This window comes from Scyliorhinus canicula, chromosome 5, assembly GCF_902713615.1.
Source record: "Scyliorhinus canicula chromosome 5, sScyCan1.1, whole genome shotgun sequence".
In the NCBI taxonomy this organism is placed as follows: Eukaryota; Metazoa; Chordata; class Chondrichthyes; order Carcharhiniformes; family Scyliorhinidae; genus Scyliorhinus; species Scyliorhinus canicula.
The window spans coordinates 148,115,557-148,142,005 of NC_052150.1; the positions used below are offsets into that span (position 1 = coordinate 148,115,557).

Below are 26,449 nucleotides of genomic sequence, written 5' to 3' on the forward strand. Positions count from 1 at the left end.
CTGCTGTACAGAAGGGCAGTAAAAAGAGTGGAAGGGCTATAGTCATAGGGGATTCAATTGTAAGGGGAGTAGATAGGCGGTTCTGTGGTCGAAAACGAGAATCCCAAATGTTGCCTCCCATATGAATGGGTTAGGGATGTCTCAGATCGGCTGCAGAACATTCTGAAGGGGGGAGGGTGAACAGCCAGTTGTCGCGGTGCATATAGGCACCAATGATATAGGTAAAAAAAATGGGATGAGGTCTGACAAGCAGAATTCAGGGAGTTAGGAGCCAAGTTTAAAAGTAAGGCCTCAGAGGTAGTAATCTCAGGATAGCTACCAGTGCCATGTGCTAGTCAGAGTAGAAATGAAAGAATAGGCAGGGTGAATGCATAGCTTGAGATGGTGCAGGAAGGAGGGGGTTCAGATTTTAGGGACATTGGAACCGGTTCTGGGAGAGGTGGGACTACTACAAACTGGACGGTCTACACCTGGGCCGGACTGGAACCAATGTCCTTGGGGGGTGCTTGCTAACGCTATTGGGGAGGGTTTAAACTAATGTCGCAGGAGGATGGGAACCAAATGAGGTGGTAGCAACTAAAGCCTGTAAGGAACTAGATCATGAAGTCAGCATGACTAAGAGGAAGAGTAGGCAGGGAGCAATGATGAATGCAAAGGGACTGGTGGTCTGAGGTGCATTTGTTTTAATGCAAGAAGTGTACTAGGTAAGGCAGATGAACTTAGGGCTTGGATTAGTACCTGGGAGTATGATGTTATTGCTATTACTGGAGACTTGGTTGAGGGAAGGGCATGACTGGCAACTAAATATCCCAGGGTATCGATGCTTCAGGCGGGATAGAGAGGGAGGTAAAAGGGGCGGAGGAGTTGCATTACTGGTCAGAGAGGATATCACAGCTGTGCTGAAGGAGGGCGCTATGGAGGACTCGAGCAGTGAGGTGATATAGGCAGAGCTCAGAAATAGGAAGGGTGCGGTAACAATGTTGGAGCTGTACTATAGACCTCCCAACAGCGAGCGTGAGATAGAGGTACAAATATGTAAACGTATTCTGGAAAGATGTAGGAGCAACAGAGTGGTGGTGATAGGAGATTTTAATTTTTCCAACATTGACTGGGATACACTTAGTGTCAGAGGTCTAGATGGAGCAGAATTTGTAAGGAGCATCCAGGAGGGTTTTCTAGAGCGGTATGTAAATCGTCCAACTCGGGAAGGGGCCGTAAGGGACCAGGTGTTGGAGAATGATCCCGGCCAGGTGGTTGAAGTTTCAGTCGGGGATTATTTTGGGAATAGTGATCACAATTCCATAAGTTTTAGAATACTCATGGACAAAGAGAAGAATGGTCCTAAAGGAAGAGTGCTAAATTGGGGGAAGGCCAACTATACCAAAATTCAGCAGGAGCTGGGGAATGTGGATTGGGAGCAGCTGTTTGAAGGTAAATCCACATTTGATATGTGGGAGGCTTTTAAAGAGAGGTTGATTAGAGTGCAGGACAGACATATCCCTGTGAAAATGAGGGATAGAAATGGCAAGATTAGGGAACCATGGATGACAGGTGAAATTGAGACTAGCTAAGAGGAAAAATGAAGCATATATAAAAGGTCTAGGCAACTGAAGACAGGCGAAGCTTTGGAAGAATATCAGGAATGTAGGACCAATCTGAAACGAGGAATCAAGAGGGCTAAAAGGGGTCATGAAATATCTTTAGCAAACAGGGTTACGGAAAATCCCAAAGCCTTTTATTCATATATAAGGAGCAAGAGGGTAACTAGAGAAAGGGTTGGCCCACTCAAGGACAAAAGAGGAAAGTTATGCGTGGAGTCAGAGAAAATGGGTGAGATTCTTAACGAGTACTTTGCATCGGTATTCACCAAGGAGAGGGACACGACGAATGTTGAGGTTAGGGATAGATGTTTGATTACTCTAGGTCAAGTCGGCATAAGGAGGGAGGATGTGTTGGGTATTCTAAAAGGCATTAAGGTGGACAAGTCCCCAGGTCTGGATGGGATCTATCCCAGGTTACTGAGGGAAGTGAGGGGAAATAGCTGGGGCCTTAACAGATATCTCTGCAGCATTCTTGAACACGGGTGAGGTACTGGAGAACTGGAGATTTGCTAATGTTGTCCCCTTGTTTAAGAAGGGTAGCAGGGATAATTCAGATAATTATAGACCGGTGAGCCTGACATCAGTGGTAGGGAAGCTGCTGGAGAAGATACCGGGGGATAGGATCTATTCCCATTTGGAAGAAAATGCACTTATCAGTGATACGCAACATGGTTTTGTGCAGGGAAGGTCATGTCTTACCAACTTAATAGAATCCTTTGAGGAAGTGACAATGTTGATTGATGGGAGAAGGGCTGTAGATGTCATATACATGGACTTCAGTAAGGCATTTGATAAGGTTCCCCATGGTAGGCTGATGGACAAAGTGAAGTCTCATGGGGTCCAGGGTGTTCTAGCTAGATGGATAAAGAATTGGCTGGGCAACAAGAGACAGTAGTAGTGGAAGGGAGTTTCTCAAAATGGAGAACTGTGACCAGTGGTGTTCCACAGGGATCCGTGCTGGGACCACCGTTGTTTGTGATATACATAAATGATCTGGAGGATGGTATAGGTGGTCTGATTAGCAAGTTTGCAGATGACAGTCAGTTTGGTGGAGTAGCAGATAGTGAAGGGGACCGTCAGAAAATACAGCAGAATATCGATAAATTGGAGAGTTGGGCGTAGAAATGGCAGATGGGAGTTCAAACCAGGCAAATGCGAGGTGATGCATTTTTGAAGATCCAATTCAAGAGCAAACTATACGTTAAATGAAAAAGCCCTGGGGAAAATTGATGTACAGAGAGATCTTCGTGTTCAGGTCCATTGTACCCTGAAGGTGGCTGTGCAGGTCGATAAGAGTGGTCAAGAAGGCATATGGCATGCTTTCCTTCATCGGAAGGGGTATTGAGAACAAGAGTTGGCAGGTCATGTTACAGTTGTAGAAGACTTTGGTTCGGCCACATTTGGAATACTGCATACAGTTCTGGTCCCCACATTACCAAAAGGATGTGGATGCTTTGGAGAAGGTGCAGAGGAGGTTCACCAGGATATTGCCTGGTATGGAGGGCGCTAGCTATGAAGCGAGGTTGAGTAGATTAAAATTATTTTCATTAGAAAGACGGAGGTTGAGGGAGACCTCATTGAGGTCTAAAAAATCATGAGGGGTATAGACAGGATGGATAGCAAGAAGCTTTATCCTCAGAGTGGGGGACTCAATTTCTTGGGGTCACAAGTTGAAGGTGAGAGGGTAAAAGTTTAAGGGAGATATGCGTAGAAAGTTCTTTACGCAAAGGGTGGTGGGTGCCTGGAACACATTGCCAGTAGAGGTGGTGGGGGCGAGCACGATAGCATCATTTAAGATGAACCTAGACAGATACATGAATGGGCAGGGAGCAGAGGGATACAGATCCTTAGAAAATAAGCGACAGTTTTAGATAAGAGTATCTGGATCGGCACAGGCTTGGAGGGGCGAAGGGCCTGTTCTTGTGCTGTAATTTTTCTGTTCTTTGAAACCCACGCAGACACGGGGAGAACGTGCGGACTCAGCACAGACAGTGACCCAAGCCAGAAATTGAACCCGAGACCTTGGTGCTGTGAAGCGACAGTGCTAACTACTGTGCTACCGTGCCACCCATAGCTGTTTTGGTCAAAGATAGTATGTAGCCCTTGAACGAGATGAAGTTCCCAAATTAGAATCTATATGGTTGGAGGTGAGAAACAGGAAGGGAGTGGTGACCTTGTATTTATTATAGACCTCCAGATAGTGGAGAGGAAGTGGAAGATTATGGAAACCTGCAGGTCAAGTAAGGTTCTGATAGTTGGTGATTTCAATTACCTTGCGTAAGGGTAGAGTGTGGGGCATGGAAGGGGGGGAAATTCCTGCAGTGGGTGCAGAAGAACTTTCTAGAACAGTACATTTCCAGTCCTACTAGGGTGCATGCTGCACTGATCTGGTCCTAGGAAATGAAGCAGGCCAGGTGGAGAACATCAGAGTGGGGGAGCTGTTGGGAAGTAGTACATAACATAATACGATTCAATATTAAGTTGGAAAAGGATAAAAGTCAGTCACGGATTAAAATACCAGAGCACACATTTTATAGGTCTAAACTGGAGCAGGTTGATTGGAAACGCATTTTGGTGGATAAAACAGTGGATGGAAAAAGGAAACCTTTCAAAGGAGAGATGAATAGGGTGCAAGCTAGGTATGTACCCATGAGGAATAAATGTGGGGTGTCCAAAACTGGAGTACCCTGGATGACAAAGGATATTGATGATAAAATAGGGAAGAAAATAAGAGGCATGTGATGCATGCTGGAATAATAATAGAAATCAGGAAGAGAATCTCAAATGCAGGAGAGAGGCTAAGGCTGAAATAAGGAGAGATAAGAGGAAGCATGAGTAAAGGATGGCAGGCTGTGCTAAAACAAATAAAATCTTCTTCAAACATATTAATAGTAAAAGATTAGTGAAGGATAGAGTGGGACCCATAAGGGACAAGCAGGGCAAAATGCTCACTGAATCGGAGGGTTTGGCAGTGGTTCTAAATGAGTACTTTGCTTCTGTCTTTACCAAATTAGAAGATGGTGACAATGGCCCAGTTTCAAATGTGGGTGTTGAGCAACTGAGATGTATGATGACAGATAAGCAAACGGTGCTAAAAAGGCTGGCAGCATTCTAGGTAGAGAAGTTGACAGGCCCGGATGGGATGTATCCAAGATTGCTGAGAGAGGTAAGGGAGCATATTGTGGAGCCGTAGACAGAAATTTTCCAGGCCTCTGTGAACAAAGGATTAGTCCCAGGGGACTGGAGAATTGCAAATGTGACACCATTGTTTAAGAAAGGGCAAACCCAGGAAACTACAGATCTGTCAGCTTGACATCAGTAGTGTAAAACCGATGGAGGCCATAATACAGGATGAGATAAATATATACTTGAGAGAAACATTAATTAATTAGACAGTCAACATGGCTTTGTCAAGGGCAGGTCATGTCTGACAAATTTAATTGAGTTCTTTGACGAGGTGACACAGGCAGTGATGTAGCTAGTGCCGTGGATGTTGCATATTTGGACTTTCAGAAAACATTTGATACGGTGCCACATGGCAGGTTGGTTAGCAAATTAAGAATGTTTGGGATTGATAGGTCCTTGGCAGCACGGATTAGAAATTGGCTAAGAGATAGAACAGAGGGTAGGTATAGATGGGCATTTCTCAGACTGAAGACGAGTTGAAGTGGTGTTTCTCAGGACTTGGTGCTGGGACCTTTGCTTTTTCATATTTATATAAATGATTTAGAAGAGGGTGTCGAGGGCAAAATCTGAAAATTTGCAGATGATACTAGCTTGGGAGAATAGTGAATTGTGAGGATGACGCTGAGCGACTTCAGAGAGACATTAAAAAGTTGGCCAAATGGGCAGACACCTGGCAGATTAACTTCCATGCAGCAAATGTGAGGCAGTCCATTTTGGTAGAAGAAATATGGGGAGACAATATAGGCTCAATGGTAACATTTTTAGGGGAGTACAGGAGCAGAAGGACCTCGGGGTTCAAGTGCATAATTCTCTGAAGATGGTCAGGCAAGATGAAACAGTTAAGGGGGCTTATAGGATCACTGGCTTTATAAATAGAGGTATACAATATAAAAGCAAGGATGTCATGCTACACCTCGACAAATCATTGGTCAGACCACATTTGGAGTATTGTGTTCAGTTCTGGGCACCTTATTTAAGGAAGGATGTTAAAGCACCGGAGAGAGTGCAGAGGAGATTTATTAGGATACCAGGAACGAGGAATTTTAGATACAGGCAAGATTAGATAATTGGGCTTGTTCTCCTTGGAGCAGAGAAGATTAAGAGCTGACCTTCTGAGGTGTTCAAAATTGTGAACAATTTTGACAGGGTAGGATATTCTATTTCTACTGGTTGGTATGTCAGTGACTAGGGGTCACAATTTCAAAGTGGTCAGCAAGAGAGTTAGGAGTGAGATGAGGAGAAACCTCTTTACTCAGTGTTGTTGGGGTTTGGAATGCACTGCCTGGGAGACAGGTGGAGGTGGATTCCACAGGAGGTTTCAAAAGAGAGCTGGATATATATTTGAAAGTGATCAATTTAGAGGGCTACAGATATAGGGTTGGAGGATGGGACTAGCTAGGTAGCTCTTTTGGGAGCACCTGGTGCAGACATAATGGGCCCAATGGCCTCCTTCTGTGCTGTGAGTAACAACAAAAAAATTCACAAGTCTAAAATAAGAATTACCACAAACTTGGCACTTGCAACAAACAAATGCAATACCTCTCAGCGCAAAGTAGTTTATTAAATCAGATGTCTTGCAATCTATTCAATGTCCATCAATCTCAATCACTGGAGTACAGCAAACTATGTCTTATCTGCAGGATGCTCTCCTGAAACTCGCCAAGGTTATTTCAACAGTATCTTCCTCTACCAACAGGAAGGTGAAGAGCAGCAATGTTGTGAAAACTCCACCTTCAACACACTCTCACAATCCTGACCAGCATACCGGGAAAACACTGTTACATGGACCATATGATTTCAAGGTAGTGTTCCACCATCGCTTCAGCAATGCAGCTAGAGAAAACAATAAGTGCAGCCCTGCCAGCACCATCCACATTCCCAAATACAGGTTTTCTTTAAACAAAAAATTAAAATTTGATCTAACACAAGATTGCAGTCCACACAACTTGTTTTTGTTGGTTTTTATGTCAAAGGATCACGACTAGTTTAAACTGAATTTGCCCTCGCTCTCTTAAATGTCTACTTTTCTCTATTCCCAGAGGTATCAACATCCTTTGAGTCATTAACCTCTGGGTATGGGTCACCCTCTAGTATTTCAATCAAGCAGCAATTATAAATGTGAGATTCCCAGAAGCCTGTCTATGAAGTCCACTGATAGCAGTCTGATCCTGCGCACATTCAGCAGGTGTCATGGAACAGTGACAGAAGCAAGAACCATCCTGATTTTCCCTTTGTTTTAGCAGTGAACTACCAGACTCTCAGCTATCTCAGCATATTTTCTCTTATGCCAGTCTCAACATGAGGATTTAAACAAAACTTTAACATAGCTATCAATTTATGAAAATATAATTTAAAGTTGCCTATATTTCAAAGAATAAAAGTATTTGACACAAATAGCAAAGCCTCAGATTCACTTTACAATCTATGCCCTAATAAATAAAGGTAGTTTTTTAAAAAATGAACGACTATTTATATAGCACGGTTAACCTAATGTTACATACAAAGACACTTCACAGGAACATTAATAAAACGTGTGACAGCGAGCCACCTTAAGTCAGATGACCAAAAGTTTGGTTAAAAGGGTAGGTTTGGAAAACAAGGTAGAAAAGCAGATTCAGAAAGGGTATTCCAGAGCTTCGGTGATTAAAATACAATATTTGTTTTAAACAAAATATTTTTTTTTAAACTTCCCAAGCATACGTACACCAGGGACCTCCCCAAATACACGTCTCCTGAGGTACGGAGAAGAGGACAACATATACAACGAATATATAAAATCCTGAAGGTTTCGGTCTACAATCTCAGGCCAACCACAGTTTAAGTATATTCATTTTTTTAGTTATGTGACTTTTTTTTTTAAAAAGAGGGTGGCGAGCTACTGGCTTGAACGGTAAATTCCAGGATAAGCACAACGTAATTTCTTGCCCTATAATCAGTGAGCATAATTTCCAGTTTATATAATCAAACAGCTGTTCAATTAAATGTTCGGATTCCAAACCGGTAGGAAATTCGAGTGGGTTAAGTGTTTCATTGCTGTATTGGGGAGTATCCACATAAGACCGCAACCGCAAACTCCGCTCCAAATTGATCACGATAGGCAAAAGTGTTGCAACCCGTACAATTCAAAAAGGAGTCATTTTGACCCTCACCCTGTCGTTTAATAAAGCTGATGATATGATTACATTACCCGCTCATTGTATCACAGCCTATAATCTCCTGTACAAATATCCTGGCCTTACATAAACAACCTTTTCCAGTGTGGAAAATGAAGGTGGAGAGGGGCGGACGCTGAGAAGCGGTATCTACCGGAGGTTCTTGTCGCGGTCAAGGGTCCGGACAGCACTGGCGCCTTGGTTCAAGTTCGGGGACGTTCCGCCAGTGATCAGAGACAGTTTGAAGCGGCTCAATCCTCCCAAACAGTCCGGGCACCGAGCCCGACCTTCCCCCAACCCGGGCACCGAGCCCGACCTTCCCCCAACCCGGGCACCGAGCCCGACCTTCCCCCAACTCGGGCACCGAGCCCGACCTTCCCCCAACTCGGGCACCGAGCCCGACCTTCCCCCAACTCGGGCACCGAGCCCGACCTTCCCCCAACCCGGGCACCGAGCCCGACCTTCCCCCAACCCGGGCACCGAGCCCGACCTTTCCCCCAACCCGGGCACCGAGCCCGACCTTTCCCCCAACCCGGGCACCGAGCCGAGCCCAGCCCGACCTCCCGGCTCAGCTCCCCTGAGCTAACAGCCGCTCCATTTCAAAACACCCCGTTACAGATGCTCGGACCCCGCTCTTCGTTTTACTTGTCCCGCACTCCAGACTGGGCGCTGCGCCTCACCTCAAACAGCAGCAAAATCAAACAGCTGACCGTCGAGCTGTGCCTGGGGCTCCGGAGCATGGCGGCTGGCTGCGAAATGATAGCCGCTCACTGGATTCCCATTGCCGGCGAGTTCAGCTTGGAGGGGCGGTGCTGCGGGAGCGAGCAGCGGCGGCGGCGAGCATGTCGTTATTTGTCCAATCAGAGCTCGGGGCCGCGCTTGCTGTTCCGTGCGCGCGCTCGACCAACGGACGCCCCGAGTGAAGTGTCCTTCGCGCGCGCGCCAGCTCAGCACAGGCTGATCCCAACCGAGATGGCAGCATTTTGTCCTGAAAGGGAAGGGAGAAATGAGAGGGAGCAAATGAATACCTAATTGCGTTAAAAATATTTCATTGGATGTTAGAGTATCGCTTGTATTGCCCGTTAGACGGTGGTGGTGTAGGTACCTCGATACTGCTGTTCAGGGAGTTCCAGCGAATGTAAACTGTGCAAAAATATACTTCGTAACATTTCTAAAAATAATTACAAAACATTTCATATTGTCATAATAGCAAAGTGCATGATATTCACATTTTCTAAAGATCAAGGTGCTTCAATTCAGTAATGAGAACATTACTTAGAACATACAGTGCAGAAGGAGGCCATGAAAATGAAAATCGCTTATTGTCACGAGTAGGCTTCAATGAAGTTACTGTGAAAAGCCCCTAGTCGCCACATTCCGGCGCCTGTCCGGGGAGGCTGGTACGGGAACATTCGGCCCATCGAGTGCATCAACCCACTTAAGCCCTCACTTCCACCCTATCACCGTAACCCATGGGCACTAAGGGCAATTTAGCATTGCCAATCGACCTTACCTGTATGTCTTTGGACTGTGGGAGGAAACCAGAGGAAACCCATGCAGACACTGGGAGAATGTGCAGACTCTGCACAGACAGTGACCCAGTGGGGAATCAAACCTGGGACCCTGGCGCTGTGAATCCACTTGTGCTACCGTGCTGTTCAATATATGCTGTACAAACAGTTCAATAATACAGTTCAAACAGTTCAGCACAGAGAATATAATTCTGTTCAAACGATGCACATTGGTCAAGTTGCACTCCGATGTGCTTCAATACAATTAGGTACGGTTAGGATTAAGCACACAGTCCAAAGGATTTTACATGGTTACCAGTCTTTTGGTCTCCATTGGCTGAAAGGCCTTACACAGCAGCCTTGCTCCATTGCACCTTGGCGGCTTTCCAGATATGAGTGTGTCCCTCAGTATGTAGTCCTGGACCTTGGAATGTGCCAGTCAGCAACACTCGGACAAATCTTTGCACTGGAAGATCAACAGGTTTTGGACCAACCAAAGAGCATCTTTTGAGTAGAGGGTCTCCAGCAGCAGTTGATGTTTGTCTTGGTGTGCACCCCTGGAAACAGCCCATAGAGCACAGAGTCCTGCATAACAGCTGCTCAGCATGAATCTCAACAAATGCCATTCCATCTCTTTTCAGAGCGTCATTGCAAAGGCACATCCCACTAGGAGGTGTGCGACTGTCTCTTCCCAACCCTCCCCCTGCAGTCGCTTCAAGGGCAGTATGCGGTGGCACAGAGACTTTGGGTGTACATGAAGGATCTGACAGGGAGTGCCCTTCTCACCACCAGCCAAGCTAGGTCTTGGTGCTTGTTTGAAAGTTCTGGCGATGAGGCGTTCTGCCAAATGACTTTGACAGTCTGCTGAGGGATCTGTCCAACATGATCCACCGTCTCCTTTTTCCCTCAGTGCCTTACGAGAATTACCACTGCTTGATGAACTAGTGGTCAAAGGAGTTTTTCTGAACAAATTTTTCGATGAGAGACAAATTATATAGCATGGACCAACTACTTGGAGCATTCTGCGGCAAGTGGCCAGTCCCATCCTTCGCAACACTGAGGTCAGGTAGAATCCCAATATGTAGCAACACTTGATGCAGCCACCACAAAGGTCGCCATCAGGATGAAGATGATGTTGGGTACATTTCTCTCTCCCTTACCTGGAGATTTGAACATAGTGTCCCTTTGGACACGTTTCATCTTTGATCTCCAGACGAACTTGAAGATGGCTCAGGTGACTGCTGCAGCTCAGGATCGGGGTGTGGGCCATGCCTGTGCTATGCATAGCAACATTGAGAGCACTTCACACTTAATGTCAGGGTTTTTACCCGCAATGGAGAGGGAGCGTTTTCCCTACATGCCCAGTTTCTGCCTCACCTTGGCAATATGATCCTCCCAGGAATGGTGAATTAGTTCCAAGGATGGTGTGTGACTTGGAGGGGAACTTGCAGGTGGTGGTGTTCCTATTTATCTGTTGTCCTTGTCCGTTGAGGCGATAGAGGCATAGATTTGGAAGGTGCTGCCGTAAAAGCCTTGGCAAGTTGATGATTTTTTTAAATGTTCACCAACTCAGGAGAATAAATGATAATTGAAGGAAATAGTGAATGGGAAACAAGTGAATGGATAGCAATGAAGAGGAGAGTGATGGGAAATTTGTGGCAAGAAATGAATGAAGGAGAAAATGTATGGCAATGAAGGAGAGTGCACAATAGCAGAAGTTGGGTTGCAGCATTTTGGCTTAGAGAAAGAATGAATCTGGGAATGTTGAATTGAGGTGTGGGTGGAGGATATTGTCAATATTAATTCAGTCAAAGTGGGATAGGAGAGTGTTAGCCTGAACTGGAACAGGAAAGTGCCAACCTGAATTAAGGGGATGGAAGAGTACTTCCTGTACTTGTTTAAAGTTAGAGAAGAGTGCCAAGCCAACATTAAAATAATAAAAAGCATGGGCTAGATTCTCCTTAATTGGGACTATGTCCCCACACTGGCATCAAAACTGTGGAGTGAAAGGGCCACAAATTCCAAGACTTGCAGGGGGCTAGCAGATTCCCGCTGTAGATCTAGCAACTTTTGATGCAGATCCGGGTCGGAGGCCGCGCATGCTCACGGCGGCAGCCTCCAGCGGCTGCGCCGTGCTCCCTGGCGGACTCAGCCCACGAAGCTGGACCCTAAAAATAAACCCCCCAATCGGCCACGCGCCCGACCCGATCCGCCCGCACAAACATTTCCCGTCCGCCTTTAAAGCCCCCCCCCGCCCTCCGATCGGCCCACCCCCGACCAGGGCGGCCGTGGACTGAGTCTGCAGCTGCCACGCAAGTATCCCGACCGGCTGGACCATACTAGATCCATGCCGTCAGGCAATGCCCCGAGTAGGTCCTAGGAGGCCGAGTACGCCGCTTTTCGGGGCCCGCAGTATCGAGGAACCGGAGCCAGGCCCGATTCCTTGCAGGAAAATGGATTCTCCGTGTCCGCGCCGGCCATGATTTTGCCATCGCCGTGCGGCGAACCCAGCCCCACGCCTGTAAATGGTTGGAGAAGAGTGTCTCTGAAAGGTTAAACATAGAACATAGAACATAAAACATAGAACGATACAGCGCAGTACAGGTCCTTCGGCCCACGATGTTGCACCGTCATGGGAAGTCAAAAACTAAAGGCCATCTCACCTACACTATGCCATTATCATCCATATGCTTATCCAATAAACTTCTAAATGCCCTCAATGTTGGCGAGTTCACTACTGTTGCAGGTAGGGCATTCCACGGCCTCACCACTCTTTGCGTAAAAAACCTACCTCTGACGTCTGTCCTATATCTATTACCCCTCAATTTAAGGCTATGTCCCCTCGTGCTAGCCACCTCCATCCGCGGGAGAAGGCTCTCACTGCCCACCCTATCTAACCCTCTGATCATTTTGTATGCCTCTATTAAGTCACCTCTTAACCTTCTTCTCTCTAACGAAAACAACCTCAAGTCCATCAGCCTTTCCTCATAAGATTTCCCCTCCATACCAGGCAACATCCTGGTAAATCTCCTCTGCACCCGTTCCAAAGCTTCCACGTCCTTCCTATAATGAGGCGACCAGAACTGTACGCAATACTCCAAATGCGGCCATACCAGAGGTTTGTACAGCTGCAACATGACCTCATGGCTCCGGAACTCAATCCCTCTACCAATAAAGGCCAACACACCATAGGCCTTCTTCACAACCCTATCAACCTGGGTGGCAACTTTCAGGGATCTATGTACATGGACACCGAGATCCCTCTGCTCATCCACACTGTTAAGAATTTTACCATTAGCCAAATATTCCGCATTCCTGTTATTCTTTCCAAAGTGAATCACCTCACACTTCTCTACATTAAACTCCATTTGACACCTCTCAGCCCAGCTCTGCAGCTTATCTATGTCCCTCTGTAACCTGCAACATCCTTCCACACTGTCTACAACTCCACCGACTTTAGTATCGTCTGCAAATTTACTCACCCAACCTTCTGTGCCCTCCTCTAGGTCATTTATAAAAATGACAAACAGCAACGGCCCCAGAACAGATCCTTGTGGTACGCCACTCATAACTGAACTCCATTCTGAACATTTGCCACCACCCTCTGTCATCTTTCAAGTAGCCAATTTCTGATCCACATCTCTAAATCACCCTCAATCCCCAGCCTCCGTATTTTCTGCAATAGACGACCGTGGGGAACCTTATCAAACGCTTTACTGAAATCCATATATACCACATCAACTACTCTACCCTCGTCTACCTGTTCAGTCACCTTCTCAAAGAACTTGATAAGGTTTGTGAGGCATGACCTACCCTTCACAAAACCATGCTGACTATCCCTAATCATATTATTCCTATCTAGATGATTATAAATCGTATCTCTTATAATCCTCTCCAAGACTTTACCCACAACAGACGTGAGGCTCACCGGCCTATAGTTACCGGGGTTATCTCTACTCCCCTTCTTGAACAAAGGGACCACATTTGCTATCCTCCAGTCCTCTGGCACTATTCCTGTAGCCAATGATGACATAAAAATCAAAGCCAAAGGCTCAGCAATCTCTTCCCTGGCTTCCCAGAGAATCCTAGGATAAATCCCATCAGGCCCCGGGGACTTATCTATTTTCACCTTGTCCAGAATTGCCAACACTTCTTCCCTACACACCTCAATGCCATCTATTCTAATAGCCTGGGTCTCAGCATTCTCCTCCACAACATTATCTTTTTCCTGAGTGAATACTGACGAAAAGTATTCATTTAGTATCTCGCTTATCTCCTCAGCCTCCACACACAACTTCCCACCACTGTCCTTGACTGGCCCTACTCTTACCCAAGTCACTCTTTTATTCCTGACATACCTATAGAAAGCTTTTGGGTTTTCCTTGATCCTACCTGCCAAAGACTTCTCATGTCCCCTCCTTGCTCGTCTTAGCTCTCTCTTTAGATCATTCCTCGCTTCCTTGTAACTATCAAGCGCCCCAACTGAAACTTCACGCCTCATCTTCACATAGGCCTCCTTCTTCCTCTTAACAAGAGATTCCACTTCTTTGGTAAACCACGGTTCCCTCGCTCGACCCCTTCCTCCCTGCCTGACTGGTACGTACTTATCAAGAACATGCAATAGCTGTCCTTGAACAAGCTCCACATATCCAGTGTGCCCAACCCTTGCAGCCTACTTCTCCAACCTACACATCCTAAGTCATGTCTAATGGCATCATAATTGCCCTTCCCCCAGCTATAACTCTTGCCCTGCGGGGTATACTGATCCCTTTCCATCACTAACGTAAAGGTCACTGAATTGTGGTCACTGTTTCCAAAGTGCTCACCTACCTCCAGATCTAACACCTGGCCTGGTTCATTACCCAAAACCAAATCCAATGTGGCCTCGCCTCTTGTTGGCCTGTCAACATATTGTGTCAGGAAACCCTCCTGCACACATTGTACAAAGAACTATATCATTTCCAGTCAATATTTGGAAAGTTAAAGTCTCCCATAACAACTACCCTGTTACTTTCGCTCTTTTCCAGAATCATCTTCGCCATCCTTTCCTCTACATCCCTAGAACTATTAGGTGGCCTATAGAAAACTCCCAACAGGGTGACCTCTCCTTTCCTGTTTCTAACCTCAGCCCATACTACCTCGGAAGAAGAGTCCCCATCTAGCATCCTTTCCGCCACCGTAATACTGTCCTTGACTAGCAGCGCCACACCTCCCCCTCTTTTGCCCCCTTCTCTGAGCTTACTAAAACACCTAAACCCCGGAACCTGCAACAACCATTCCTGTCCCTGCTCTATCCATGTCTCTGAAATGGCCACAACATCGAAGTCCCAGGTACCAACCCATGCTGCCAGTTCCCCTACCTTATTTCGTATACTCCTGGCATTGAAGTAGACACACTTCAAACCACCTACCTGAACACTGGCACCCTCCTGCGAAGTCAAATCTGTGCTCCTGACCTCTATACTCTCAATCTCCCGTACCCCAAAACTACAATCCAGGTTCCCATGCCCCTGCTGAATTAGTTTAAACCCCCCCAAAGAGCACTAACAAATCTCCCCCCCCAGGATATTGGTGCCCCTCAGGTTCAGATGTAGACCATCCTGTCTATAGAGGTCCCACCTTCCCCAGAAAGAGCCCCAGTTATCCAGAAATCTGAATCCCTCCCGCCTGCACCATCCCTGTAGCCACGTATTTAATTGCTCTCTCTCCCTATTCCTCATCTCATTATCACGTGGCACGGGCAACAACCCAGAGATAACAACTCTGTTTGTTCTCGCTCTGAGCTTCCATCCTAGCTCCCTAAAGGCCAGCCTGACATCCTTGTCCCCTTTCCTACCTATGTCGTTAGTGCCAATGTGGACTACGACTTGGGGCTGCTCCCCCTCCCCCTTAAGGACCCGGAAAACACGATCCGAGACATCACGTACCCTTGCACCTGGGAGGCAACATACCAAACATGAGTCTCTCTCGCTCCCACAAAATCTCCTATCTGTGCCCCTGACTATTGAGTCCCCAATTACTAATGTTCTATTCCTTTCCCCCCTTCCCTTCTGAGCAGCAGGGACAGACTCCGTGCCAGAGGCTCGTACCCCATGGCTTACCCCTGGTAAGTCCCCCCCCCCACAAGTATCCAAAATGGTATTCTTGTTACTCAGGGGAACGACCGCAGGGGGTCCCTGCACTGACTGCTTCTTCCCAGTCCCTCTTACAGTTACCCATCTATCTCCAGTCTTTGGTGTAACTACTTCCCTGAAGCTCCTATCTATGACCCCCTCTGCCTCCCGAATGATCCGAAGTTCATCCAGCTCAAGCTCCAGGTCCCTAACACGGTTTTTGAGGAGCTGGAGTTGGGTGCACTTCCCACAGATGAAATCAGCAGGGACACTGACGGTGTCCCTCACCTCAAACATTCTGCAGGAGGAGCATTGTACTGCCTTCCCTGACATCACCTCTAGATTTAAAAAAAACAAGTAAAAGAAAAATAAAGGAAGAGCTTACCTGATATTCCCTCAAACCCTGCTCCCACTGAAAGGTAAGCAAATTTAAAGGCACTCACTTTATTGAATTGTATGCAGTAGAATATATGATAGTGATTTTTTGAGACCATACATGATTTTTTGAGACCGTAAATGATGATCTGATAAGTATATTGAAAATGCACATTAATATAAGGCTGATGCCAGACATCAATCAAGAAAGAAAATTAAACGTAGTGTGACACGCAATTTAGAACTTGATAAACAAGCTTGTCACTGTGCAAATCAAAGAGTAACAAATGCAACTCCAATGGTTCAACAATAACTTGACATCCTTTGGGAAATGTGCCCAATAAAGTCTTCAATAACTCATGTTTCAAATTAATTAATTATGCCAGCTTTGATCGATCGGAAATAAAATTGATGAGTAATTTAAATGGAGGTATCTTTTTATCTTGCCTTAATTCACTGGCTTTTAAACTTCGGTCTGCAAGAGATTCTCGAGTGTTCCCCACATTCATCTGTTCTCTCTCCATTCCATCATTAGATTTCATTGCTGTGGTACTGCAAACTAATAAATTATACTTTCTGCAGTTATTTTTTTTTTCAATTAAGGCCAATCCATCTACCCTGGACATCTTTGGGTTGTGAGGGTGAGACCCACACAGACACGCGCTGAATGCGCAAACTCCACATAGACAGTGACCTGGGGCCAGGATTGAACCCAGGTCCTCAGCGCCATGCGGCAGCAGTGCTAACCACTGTGCCACACACACTTTCTGCAATGACACTATTTTCTTTTGGATAGTTGCTGATGGTCTTTGAGAGTGGGGATAGAAAGTCTCTTAGAATTTTGGTAATATTTTCAGTGGGTCCACACAGAAAAGTTTTAAAGCACTATTACAATGCACCACAAATCTTCAATGCTATCGTATGTTCGATGGCAGTAGGAAAAATGAAGTCTATATTCAAATTACCAATGCCTGATTGAAAATTATTTTATATTTGTACCATTAGTCAACAGCCATTGTGAATAAAATTGACAAATGGGAATAAGCAAAAACATCCTCAAAACACTCAGAGGAACAACCTACCAAACAAGAGAGCATTCAGACAGCAAATAATGAGCCTGTCAGCGAAAGCAGCATTTTAAATACTCTCAGTTCACAGACGCTGGAGTTGACAGATTTAAGATATCCAATTTTTAAGTACTGAACTTTCCAGCATATGCTTTCCTCGAAAATAACTTTTTGAAATAGCTGTGGTACTTTAGGGCTGGTTTAGCTCAGTGGGCTAGACAGCTGGTTTGTAATGCAGCACAAGGCTGGCAGTATGGGTTCAATTCCCGTACCAGCTTACCTGATCAGGCGCTGGAATGTGGCGACTGGGGGCTTTTCACAGTAACTTCATACTTGTGACAATAAAAGGTTATTATTGTTAATTCTTGCTTAAGTAATTTCATCTCCTCACCATTTTTAATTATGCAATATAAACACAAATCAATTTGATCTCTTTATCTGGCCACTCCAGCTCTGAAATTGTCACAAATGTAAAGATAGCATGATAGTATGTAAAGCATTGCGAAGTCCCTCAATATTTTAAAAAAACAATCAGTGACTCATTTCTCCCCTCTTTTAGCACCTCTCATTGAGATCAAGGAAATCATGTGACTCTGTGTAATGAAATCATTGTTCCGAAAGCAATCAATAGCATCTTGGCTAATGGAAATTTACCACACAGAAGGGGTTCATTTGTTCCATTGTGCCGATGCCAACTGAAAAAGAGCAACCAGGCTAACCTCACTTCTCTATTCTAGGTTATGGCACTACAAGTATGTATCCAAGTATTTTTTAAATGGGATGAGGGTTTCTGCCTTCATCACCATTTCAGGCAGTGTGTTCCAAACCCTGATTAACCTCTGGGTAAAATAAAACCTCATTAATTTGGGGCAGCACGGTAGCATGGTGGTTAGCATAAATGCTTCACAGCTCCAGGGTCCCAGGTTCGGTTCCCGGCTGGGTCACTGTCTGTGCGGAGTCTGCACGTCCTCCCCGTGTGTGCGTGGGTTTCCTCCGGGTTCTCCGGTTTCCTCCCACAGTCCAAAGATGTGCGGGTTAGGTGGATTGGCCATGCTAAATTGCCGTAGTGTCCTAAAAAGTAAGGTTAGGGGGGGTATAGGGTGATCATTTGCTCGGCACAACATCGAGGGCCGAAGGGCTTGTTCTGTGCTGTACTGTTCTATGTCTATGTCTAATTCCCTTCTAATCCTTCTGCCAATTACATCAAATCTGAGCTGCTTGAATATTCATCCCTTTGCTAAGAAAAGGATGTCCTTCCTATTCACTTTGACTGGGCTCCTTAAATTTATAAACCCTGCTACAGGCAGGAGGGAGGTTAATTTAAACTGCACCACCCAACTGCAAACAGAAAGATGTTTTGATTTGTTTGCCCCTTTATAAAGCGGCCGCATGTTTTCCAGAAACTAGATTTTGGTGCGATAAAAAGACAGGCTGCGACTTTTCAGTTCAGCATGGCAATATTACTGGTTCTACAAGTCAGAGGCCCATGTCACGTGACTCCCACATCTCCACTGTCCTTGACAAAAGACGTTTATCCCTCTTCTGGTCCTCAAGATTGAGAAGTATCTCAACCATGAGGAATTGAAAGGAAGGTTGCAAGGCCCTTTGTCTTAGCAGTTGAACAGACTTCTGGTGGCCAACCTGGGGTGCAAAAATACAGATGGTTCTGTTTGAATTTGGTGTGGGCAGCTCACAAGGGGTAGTCCGGTGGTTCTCGTTACTTTGTTTGCACCAAACTGGGCTTCTGGACTAACACCAGCTGATTCTGGGGGAAATTTTACTGTGCACTGGACCCTCCACTGGATCGATTGTGACCACAGTCCTTGAATACATCTGGGGAGGCAAAGGCACTATTAACCTTTGTGGAACTGATGGGGGTGCAGACCCATGGCGATTTTTACATCTGAGTGAGAATGACTTTTTTCTTCTCTCAGGTGAATCAGGTTTACTCCTGTATTGACTTTTTCGTGATGGGTAGGTCTCTCCTTCCTAGGGTGGTGGGGATGGGGAATTCGGCAATAGTTATTTGGGATCATGGTCCACATTTTGTGGATTTGGTGTAGGGGCAGGGCCCCGCTCAGCACCCCCCATGGAGGCTGGATGCATTGTTGCTGGCGGACAAGGTATTCTGTGCATGGGATTGGATTTGTTTTATTGTCATGTGTACCGAGGAACAGTGAAAATAATTTTCCTGCATACAGTCCAGACAAATTACTCCATACATGAAAAAAAACCATAGGACATACATAAATACACAATGTAAATACATAGACACAGGCATCGGGTGAGGCATACGGAGAGCACTACTATTCAGTAGAGGAGATGTGTGAAGAGATCAGATCAGTCCATACAAGGGTCATTCAGGAGTCTGGTAACAGCATGGGAGATGCTGTTTTTGAACCTGTTAGTGAGTGTTCTCAGGCTTTTGTATCTCCTGCCCAATGGAAGAAGTTAGAACAGTGAATAACTCGGGTGGGGGCGGTCTTTGATTATGCTGCCCACTTTCCCAAGGCAGCAGGAGGAGTAGACACAGCCAATAGATGGAAGGCAGGTTTGCATGATTGACTGGGCTGTGTTCATCTGTACTTTCTTACGGTCTTGGGCCGAGCAGTTGCCATACCAGGCTGTGATCCAGCCGGATGAGATGCTTTCCATGGTAAAAATTGGTAAGAGTCAATGTGGACATGCTGAATTCCCTTAGTTTCCTGAGGAAGCATAGGCGCTGTTGTGCTTTCTTCATCACAACGTCAAAGTGGGTGGTCCAGGACAGATTGTTGGTGATGTGCACACCTAGGAATTTGAAGCTGTCAACCATCTCCACCTCGGCACTAATGATGCAGACAGGATACTTTGCTTCCTGAAGTCAATGACGTGCTCTTTAGTTTTGCTAATATTGAGGCAGAGATTGTTGTCATTACACCATGCCACTAGTTTTCTATCTCTCTCCTGTACTTTGACTAATCGTTGTTCGAGATCCGACCCATGGTCATGTCATCAGCAAACTTGTAGATGGAGTTGGAGCCATATTTTCTAATACAGTCGTGTGTTCAGGGAGTATGGTAGGGGCTAAGTATGCAGACTTGCAGGGCCCTGGTATTGAGGACTGTTGTGGAGGAGGTGTCATTGTTTATCTGTATTGATTGTGGTCTATGGGCCAGGAAGTCAAGGATCCAGTTGTAACGGGAGGAGCCGAGTCCAAGGTTTTGGAACTTTGATATGAGCTTGGCTGGGATTATGGTGTATAGTCACCTCTGATGTAGGAGTCCTTGTTGTCGGGATGCTCTAGGGATGAATGTAGGGCCAGGGAGATGACATCTGCTATGGACCAGTTTTGGCGATATGTGAATTGCATTGGATCAATGCATTCTGGAAGTATGAGATGATGTGTCTCATGACGAACCTCTCGAAGCACTTTGTAGTGATTGATGTCAAGGCCACCAGATGGTAGCCATTGAGGCACATGGCCAGCATCCTCCGCCATTGGGGAGTACATTGATTTTAATACCAGTGAAACTATCTCGCCTGTCATGTTGTGGGAGGCTCTGAAGGCTGTTATTAGGGTAGAGATAATGTCATATAAGGCACATCAATAGAAGTATAAAAAGGCTGGAGACCAGAGGCTGGTGAATTCCATCCTTGAGGTGGATCACCAGTACTTGCTTTCCCCGACACCGGCGAGTAGGAAGACATTACAGATGAAGTTTTGGCTGTTCTTGACGGGCAAGGCGGTGACCCAGCTGCAATGGTTGAGGGGGTCATTTTATGAAAATGGGGAAAAGGCCTGTTGACTATTAGTGCACCAGGTGATGCGGCAGGCTGCATCCCAGGAGATAGTGCAGGTGAAGGACTCAAGTGGCTGATTGGTCTCCGCCCCAGGAAAGGTCAATGAGGCTTTTGAGACCTTTTACCGCACACTTTATAAGTCAGAGCCCATGGAGGATAGGTTGCCCATTGTGGTAGTAGGGGTATTACGGTCACCATGACAATGCTGTAAGACCATTGGTGTGGGAGGTACCTGAGATTCTTGTATCATTGGTGAAGCCTGCCTGCTGGTTCCCACCCAGTAAGGCGGAGTATAAGAGCCCGTGGCACCCCAGAAGCTGCATTCTGTACCTGCGCTACTGGGGGAAACATCTAGTACAATAAAACCTTCAATTGCCATCCAATCTCACTTCTGGAGTCATTGATCGAGCATCAATTTATTGGACTAGATTTTAAAGAATGGAGCTCCGAATGAAGCCGGAGTGTCTGCAACTCAGCCCCCACGCGGCAAACACAGCAGCACCATTCAAACACTGGCTGGCGTGCTTCAACAGGTACCTCAGGACGGCCACAACTACACCCATGGATTACCAGAAGATGCAACTTCTCCACTCGAGGGTGAGCCCAGAGATCTACACCCTCATCGAGGATGCGGACAACTTCGAGGCCACGATGGCCCTGTTGAAAGGACACTATTCGCCCAGTGAATCAGGTCTACACCCGACATCTGCTAGCGACGAGGCGGCATATCCCCGGGGAATCACTGGAGGACTTCTACCGTGCGCTCCTGGTGTTAGGTAGGGACTGCCCACAAGTTTCAGCCAGCGACCACACAGAACTTTTGATCCGGGATGCATTCGTTGCAGGTATGCTGTCCTCCCAAATCCGTCAGCGGTTGCTGGAGAAAGAGACACTAGGCCTCAAGGAGGCACGGGTCCTTGCTAGCTCCCTGGATGTGGCCTCCCGAAACGTCTGCGCGTACATCCCCGACTGCGCGGCAATCCCTTGGGCAGTGTGGAACCCCCCCCGCGGCCGACCCCGATGTATCCCCCATCCTCCCGCAAGCTTGTGCGGCACGACTACCAGGCAACCCCAGGGGACCCTGCTGCTATTTTTGCGGGCAAGCCAAGCACCCCTGGCGGCTCTGCCCGGCCCGCTCCTCCACCTGCAAAGGGTGCGGCAAAAAGGGCCATTTCGTGGCAGCATGCCAGGCCTGGACGTTCGCCACGGTCTCCGGGGGCGAAACGGGACTGCCATCCCAACCGTCTTCATGAGCCACGTGCGGCCAGCGGGCGCCACCATCTTCCTTTCCCAGAGCCACGTCTGGGCACCGGGCGCCGCCATCTTGCACCCCAGGGACCCTGTGCGATGGATGGGCGCCACCATTTTGCACACCCCTGTGGTGAATGTCACTTAGTAATTCACACTGTATTTACCAACACTATTGTAAGCGCAGTAGCGTTATCCGACCACTAGGGGGAATAGCTCTGGGAATGCTCAGGAGTTTGTACAGGGCTCCACCCATGGCTCCGCCCATGACTCCTCCTGCTAGACTGCTGTATAGATAACCGTGTCCAGAGCCAGCCTGAGTTCATCGCGAGTTCAACGGGTAACAGGCTGGCTCTGAAGTAAGTAGATTAAAACCACTGTTCATATCTGAAAGCAAGTGTCTCGTGAATGATGGTTCCATCAATTTAATCTACTTAAGAACAGTCAGGATCGATCATGGAATCAGCACCCGCGGCAGCACTGCCCGGCCTGCAACGCGACCTACAGCAGCTGTGGCCGGAAAGGCCACTACGCGAGAGTGTGCCTCGCTAAAAGGGCCCCAGCTTCCAACTCCCCAGCGGCACAAAGTAATCGCTCCCCACACCCACAGACCCGCGGGGCCCAAAACGCTGCGGCCTATGCCCCGACCCCGCCCCCTCCCGCCACGTACGATCCATGGGGGCCGCCATCTTGGAAAACCTCCACCACGCGGCTGGCCACGTGCGACTCATGGGGGCCGCCATCTTGGACGCCATCTTTCTCGCCACCCGCCACGTGCGATCCTCGGGCCCGACCTGCATCTCCACGCTCGGACAACTCATCGGAAGAGTACGACTACGAACTCAGTGGGTAGTCATCACGGGGCCACTCCAGCACAGCTGAACGAGCCGCCGACTACCTGCAACTCAGCGCAGTCACCCTGGACCAATCGCGCCCAAAGCATCTGCGAAACCCGATGGCAGAGGTCCATATCAACGGGTACAGCACGCCATGCCTTTTCGACTCCGGGAGTACCGAGAGCTTCATACACCCAGATCTGGTAAGACGCTGTTCGCTCCCCATTTTCCCCGTGCGGCAAACTATCTCTCTTGCTTCAGGCTCCCACTCTGTCCAGATCCAGGGCCAACCGCCGCGACACTCACAATCCGAGGCGCGAGCTATGCAGAATTTCAACCCTACGTCTTGCCCAAACTCTGCGCGCCACTCTTATTAGGCCTAGATTTTCAATGTAATCTTAAGAGCCTCACCCTCAGCTTTGGCGGGCCCCTGCCCCCAATCACTATCTGCAGCCTCGCTATGCTGCGAATCTTCCCCCCTCCTCTCTCCGCCAATCTCACAAAGGACTGTAAACCCGTAGCCACTCGTAGCAGGCAGTATAGCCTGCAGGATAGGGTATTTATCAGATCAGAGGTCCGAAGGCTTCTCAGTGAGGGGATTATAGAGGCCAGCAATAGTCCCTGGAGAGCTCAGGTGGTGGTCGTTAAGACCGGGGAAAAATTCCGCATGGTTGTCGACTATAGTCAGACCATAAATAGATTTACGCTCCTCGACGCGTATCCCCTCCCCAGGATTGCAGATGTGGTAAATCTGATCGCCCAGTATCGGCTCTTTTCCACGGTGGATCTGAAGTCTGCATACCACCAGCTCCCAATCCGCCCGGAGGACCGCCACTACACAGCATTCGAGGTCGATGGCCGCCTCTTCCATTTCCTCCGGGTCCCCTTCGGTGTCACTAATGGGGTCTCGGTGTTCCAACGAGCAATGGACCGAATGGTGGACCAGTACGGCTGGGGGCCACGTTTCCGTACTTGGACAATGTCACCATCTGCGGCTATGACCAGCAGGACCACGACGCCAACCTCCACCGTTTTTTCCAGACGGCACAGAAATTAAACATCACCTACAACAAAGAGAAATGCGTTTTCCGCACAAACAGATTGGCCATCCTCGGCTACGCGTGGAAAACGGAGTCCTGGGCCCAGACCTGGACCGTATGCGCCCACTCTTAGAACTCCCCCTCCCCCAAGGCCCTCAAACGGTGCTTGGGCTTCTTCTCCTTCTACGCCCAGTGGGTCCCTCAATATGCGGACAAAGCCCGTCCACTCTTTAAGGCCACACGATTTCCCCTGTCAGCTGAGGCACGCCAGGCCTTCAACTACATCAAGGAGGACATCGCCAAAGCAGCCATGCGGGCGGTGGATGAATCCACTCCATTCCAGGTTGAGAGCGACGCCTCAGAGGTAGCTCTAGCAGCCACACTAAATCAGGCAGGGAGACCAGTCGCATTTTTCTCCCGTACCCTCTCCGCTTCAGAACTCCGACACTCCTCAGTCGAGAAAGAAGCACAAGCCATTGTGGAGGCTATTTGTTACTGGTGGCACTACCTCGCAGGTAGGAGGTTCACCCTCATCACCGACCAACGATTGGTTGCCTTTATGTTTGATAACTCGCAAAGGGGCAAAATAAAAAATGATAAAATTCTTCAGTGGAGGATTGAACTCTCCACCTATAATTACAATATTAGGTATCAACCCGGGAAGTTCAACGAGCCTCCGGATGCCCTATCCCGCGGGACATGCGCCAGCGCGCAGATTGACCGACTGAAAGTCATCCACAACGACCTCTGCCACCCGGGGGTCACTCGGCTCGCCCACTACATCAGAGCCCGAAACCTGCCTTTCTCCAACGAGGAGGTAAAAGCGGTCACCAGGGACTGGCGATCTGTGCGGAGTGCAAACCGCACTTCTACAGACCAGACAGGGCCCACCTGGTCAAGGCTTCTAGGCCCTTTGAACGCCTCGCGATTGATTTCAAAGGGCCACTCCCCTCAACTAACAAGAACGTTTACTTTCTAAACGTCGTAGATGAGTTCTCCCGTTTCCCATTTGCTATCCCGTGCCCCGACATGACCTCCCACACAGTCATTAGGGCCCTGCATAGTATCTTCACCCTGTTTGGTTTCCCCAGCTACGTACACAGCGACCGGGGTTCGTCCTCCATGAGCGACGAGCTGCGTCAGTATCTGTTCGACAAGGGCATTGCCTCGAGCTGGACTACCAGCTACAACCCCAGGGGGAACGGGCAGGTGGAAAGGGAGAACGCGGGATAGGGCATCCGGAGGCTCGTTGAGCTTCCCGGGTCGATACCTAATATCGTAATTATAGGTGGAGAGTTCAATCCTCCACTGAAGAATTTTATCATTTTTTATTTTGCCCCTTTGTGAGTTATCAAACATAAAGGCAACCGATCGTTGGAAGACCGTCCTACTGACCCTCCGGTCTAGAAAGCTCCAAGTCTCCCAGTGGCAGGAAGTCCTCCCAGACGCGCTCCACACTATTAGGTCCCTCCTATGCACAGCGACCAATCAGACCCCTCACGAGAGGCTCTTCATTTTTTCCAGGGGCACTACCACGGGGGTCTCACTTCCGGCATGGCTGAGGACGCCGGGCCCCGTACTTCTGAGGAAACACGTCAGGGCACACAAAACCGACCCCCTTGTTGAGAAGATGCGCCTGCTCCACTCCAACCCCCAGTACGCCTTCGTCGAGTTCCCTGACGGCCGCCAGGACACAGTATCCCTCCGGGATCTGGCACACGCCGGATCCAGCACCCCCTCTACCCCCACAGAAGGACCCCTCACCCTACACCCCATGCTGCCGCCCCCTCGCGCTCCCGAGCCCACGGGCTCGCTCCACCAGTTCCGTGCACCCGCGCTGGCCAGCCCCCAGCGCCCCCAGTCCCCGGTCGAACCAGAAGAGTATGAAGCTCGGACACAACCCTCTCTGGAGTCCGCCATTGTACCCCAGCACATAACACCCATCCAACCACCGCAAGAGGCTGCAACCCCGGTGCTCTGCAGACTAAGCGGATAGTTCAACCACCGGACAGACCTATCTTGTAGACCACCACCCCCGCCGGACTTGATTTTTTTTGCAGGAGGTGAATGTGGTGAATGTCACTTAGTAATTCACACTGTATTTACCAATACTATTGTAAGCGCAGTAGCGTTATCCGACCACTAGGGGGAGCAGCTCTGGGAATGCACAGGAGTTTCTACAGGGCTCCACCCTTGGCTTCGCCCACGACTCCTCCCCCTAGACTGCTGTATAAATAACCGTGTCCAGAGCCAGCCTGATTTCATCGAGAGTTCAACGGGTAACAGGCTGGCTCTGAAGTAAGTAGATTAAAACCACTGTTCATATCTGAAAGCACATGTCTCGTGAATTGATGGTTCCATCAACCCCCAGCCATGTGCGACCAGTGGGCGCCGCCATCTTGGCTGGAGTCTCAGGACCCTGATTCGGATGACCACTCATGGCCCGAAGAAAATTTCCAGCTGTTGCCACGACTTGCCTCGGTGACCCTGGACTATTCTCGGCCCCGAATGCTTGTGACCGCGTTGACGACCGTGCT

At 48.1% G+C, this 26,449-nt stretch overlaps 1 protein-coding gene across 1 annotated transcript in view; it reads right to left on the reverse strand.

Moving 5' to 3' along the window:
- vopp1 (VOPP1 WW domain binding protein) overlaps positions 1 to 8,777 on the reverse strand; it is an 85,311-nt gene extending 76,534 nt beyond the window's left edge. The window contains exon 1 of the mRNA XM_038797795.1: positions 8,620 to 8,777. Within this exon, the coding sequence (XP_038653723.1) occupies positions 8,620 to 8,679 (60 nt within the window). The 5' untranslated portion in view covers positions 8,680 to 8,777. The remainder of the gene's footprint in view (positions 1 to 8,619) is intronic.
- Between the last annotated feature and the right edge of the window lie 17,672 nt (positions 8,778 to 26,449).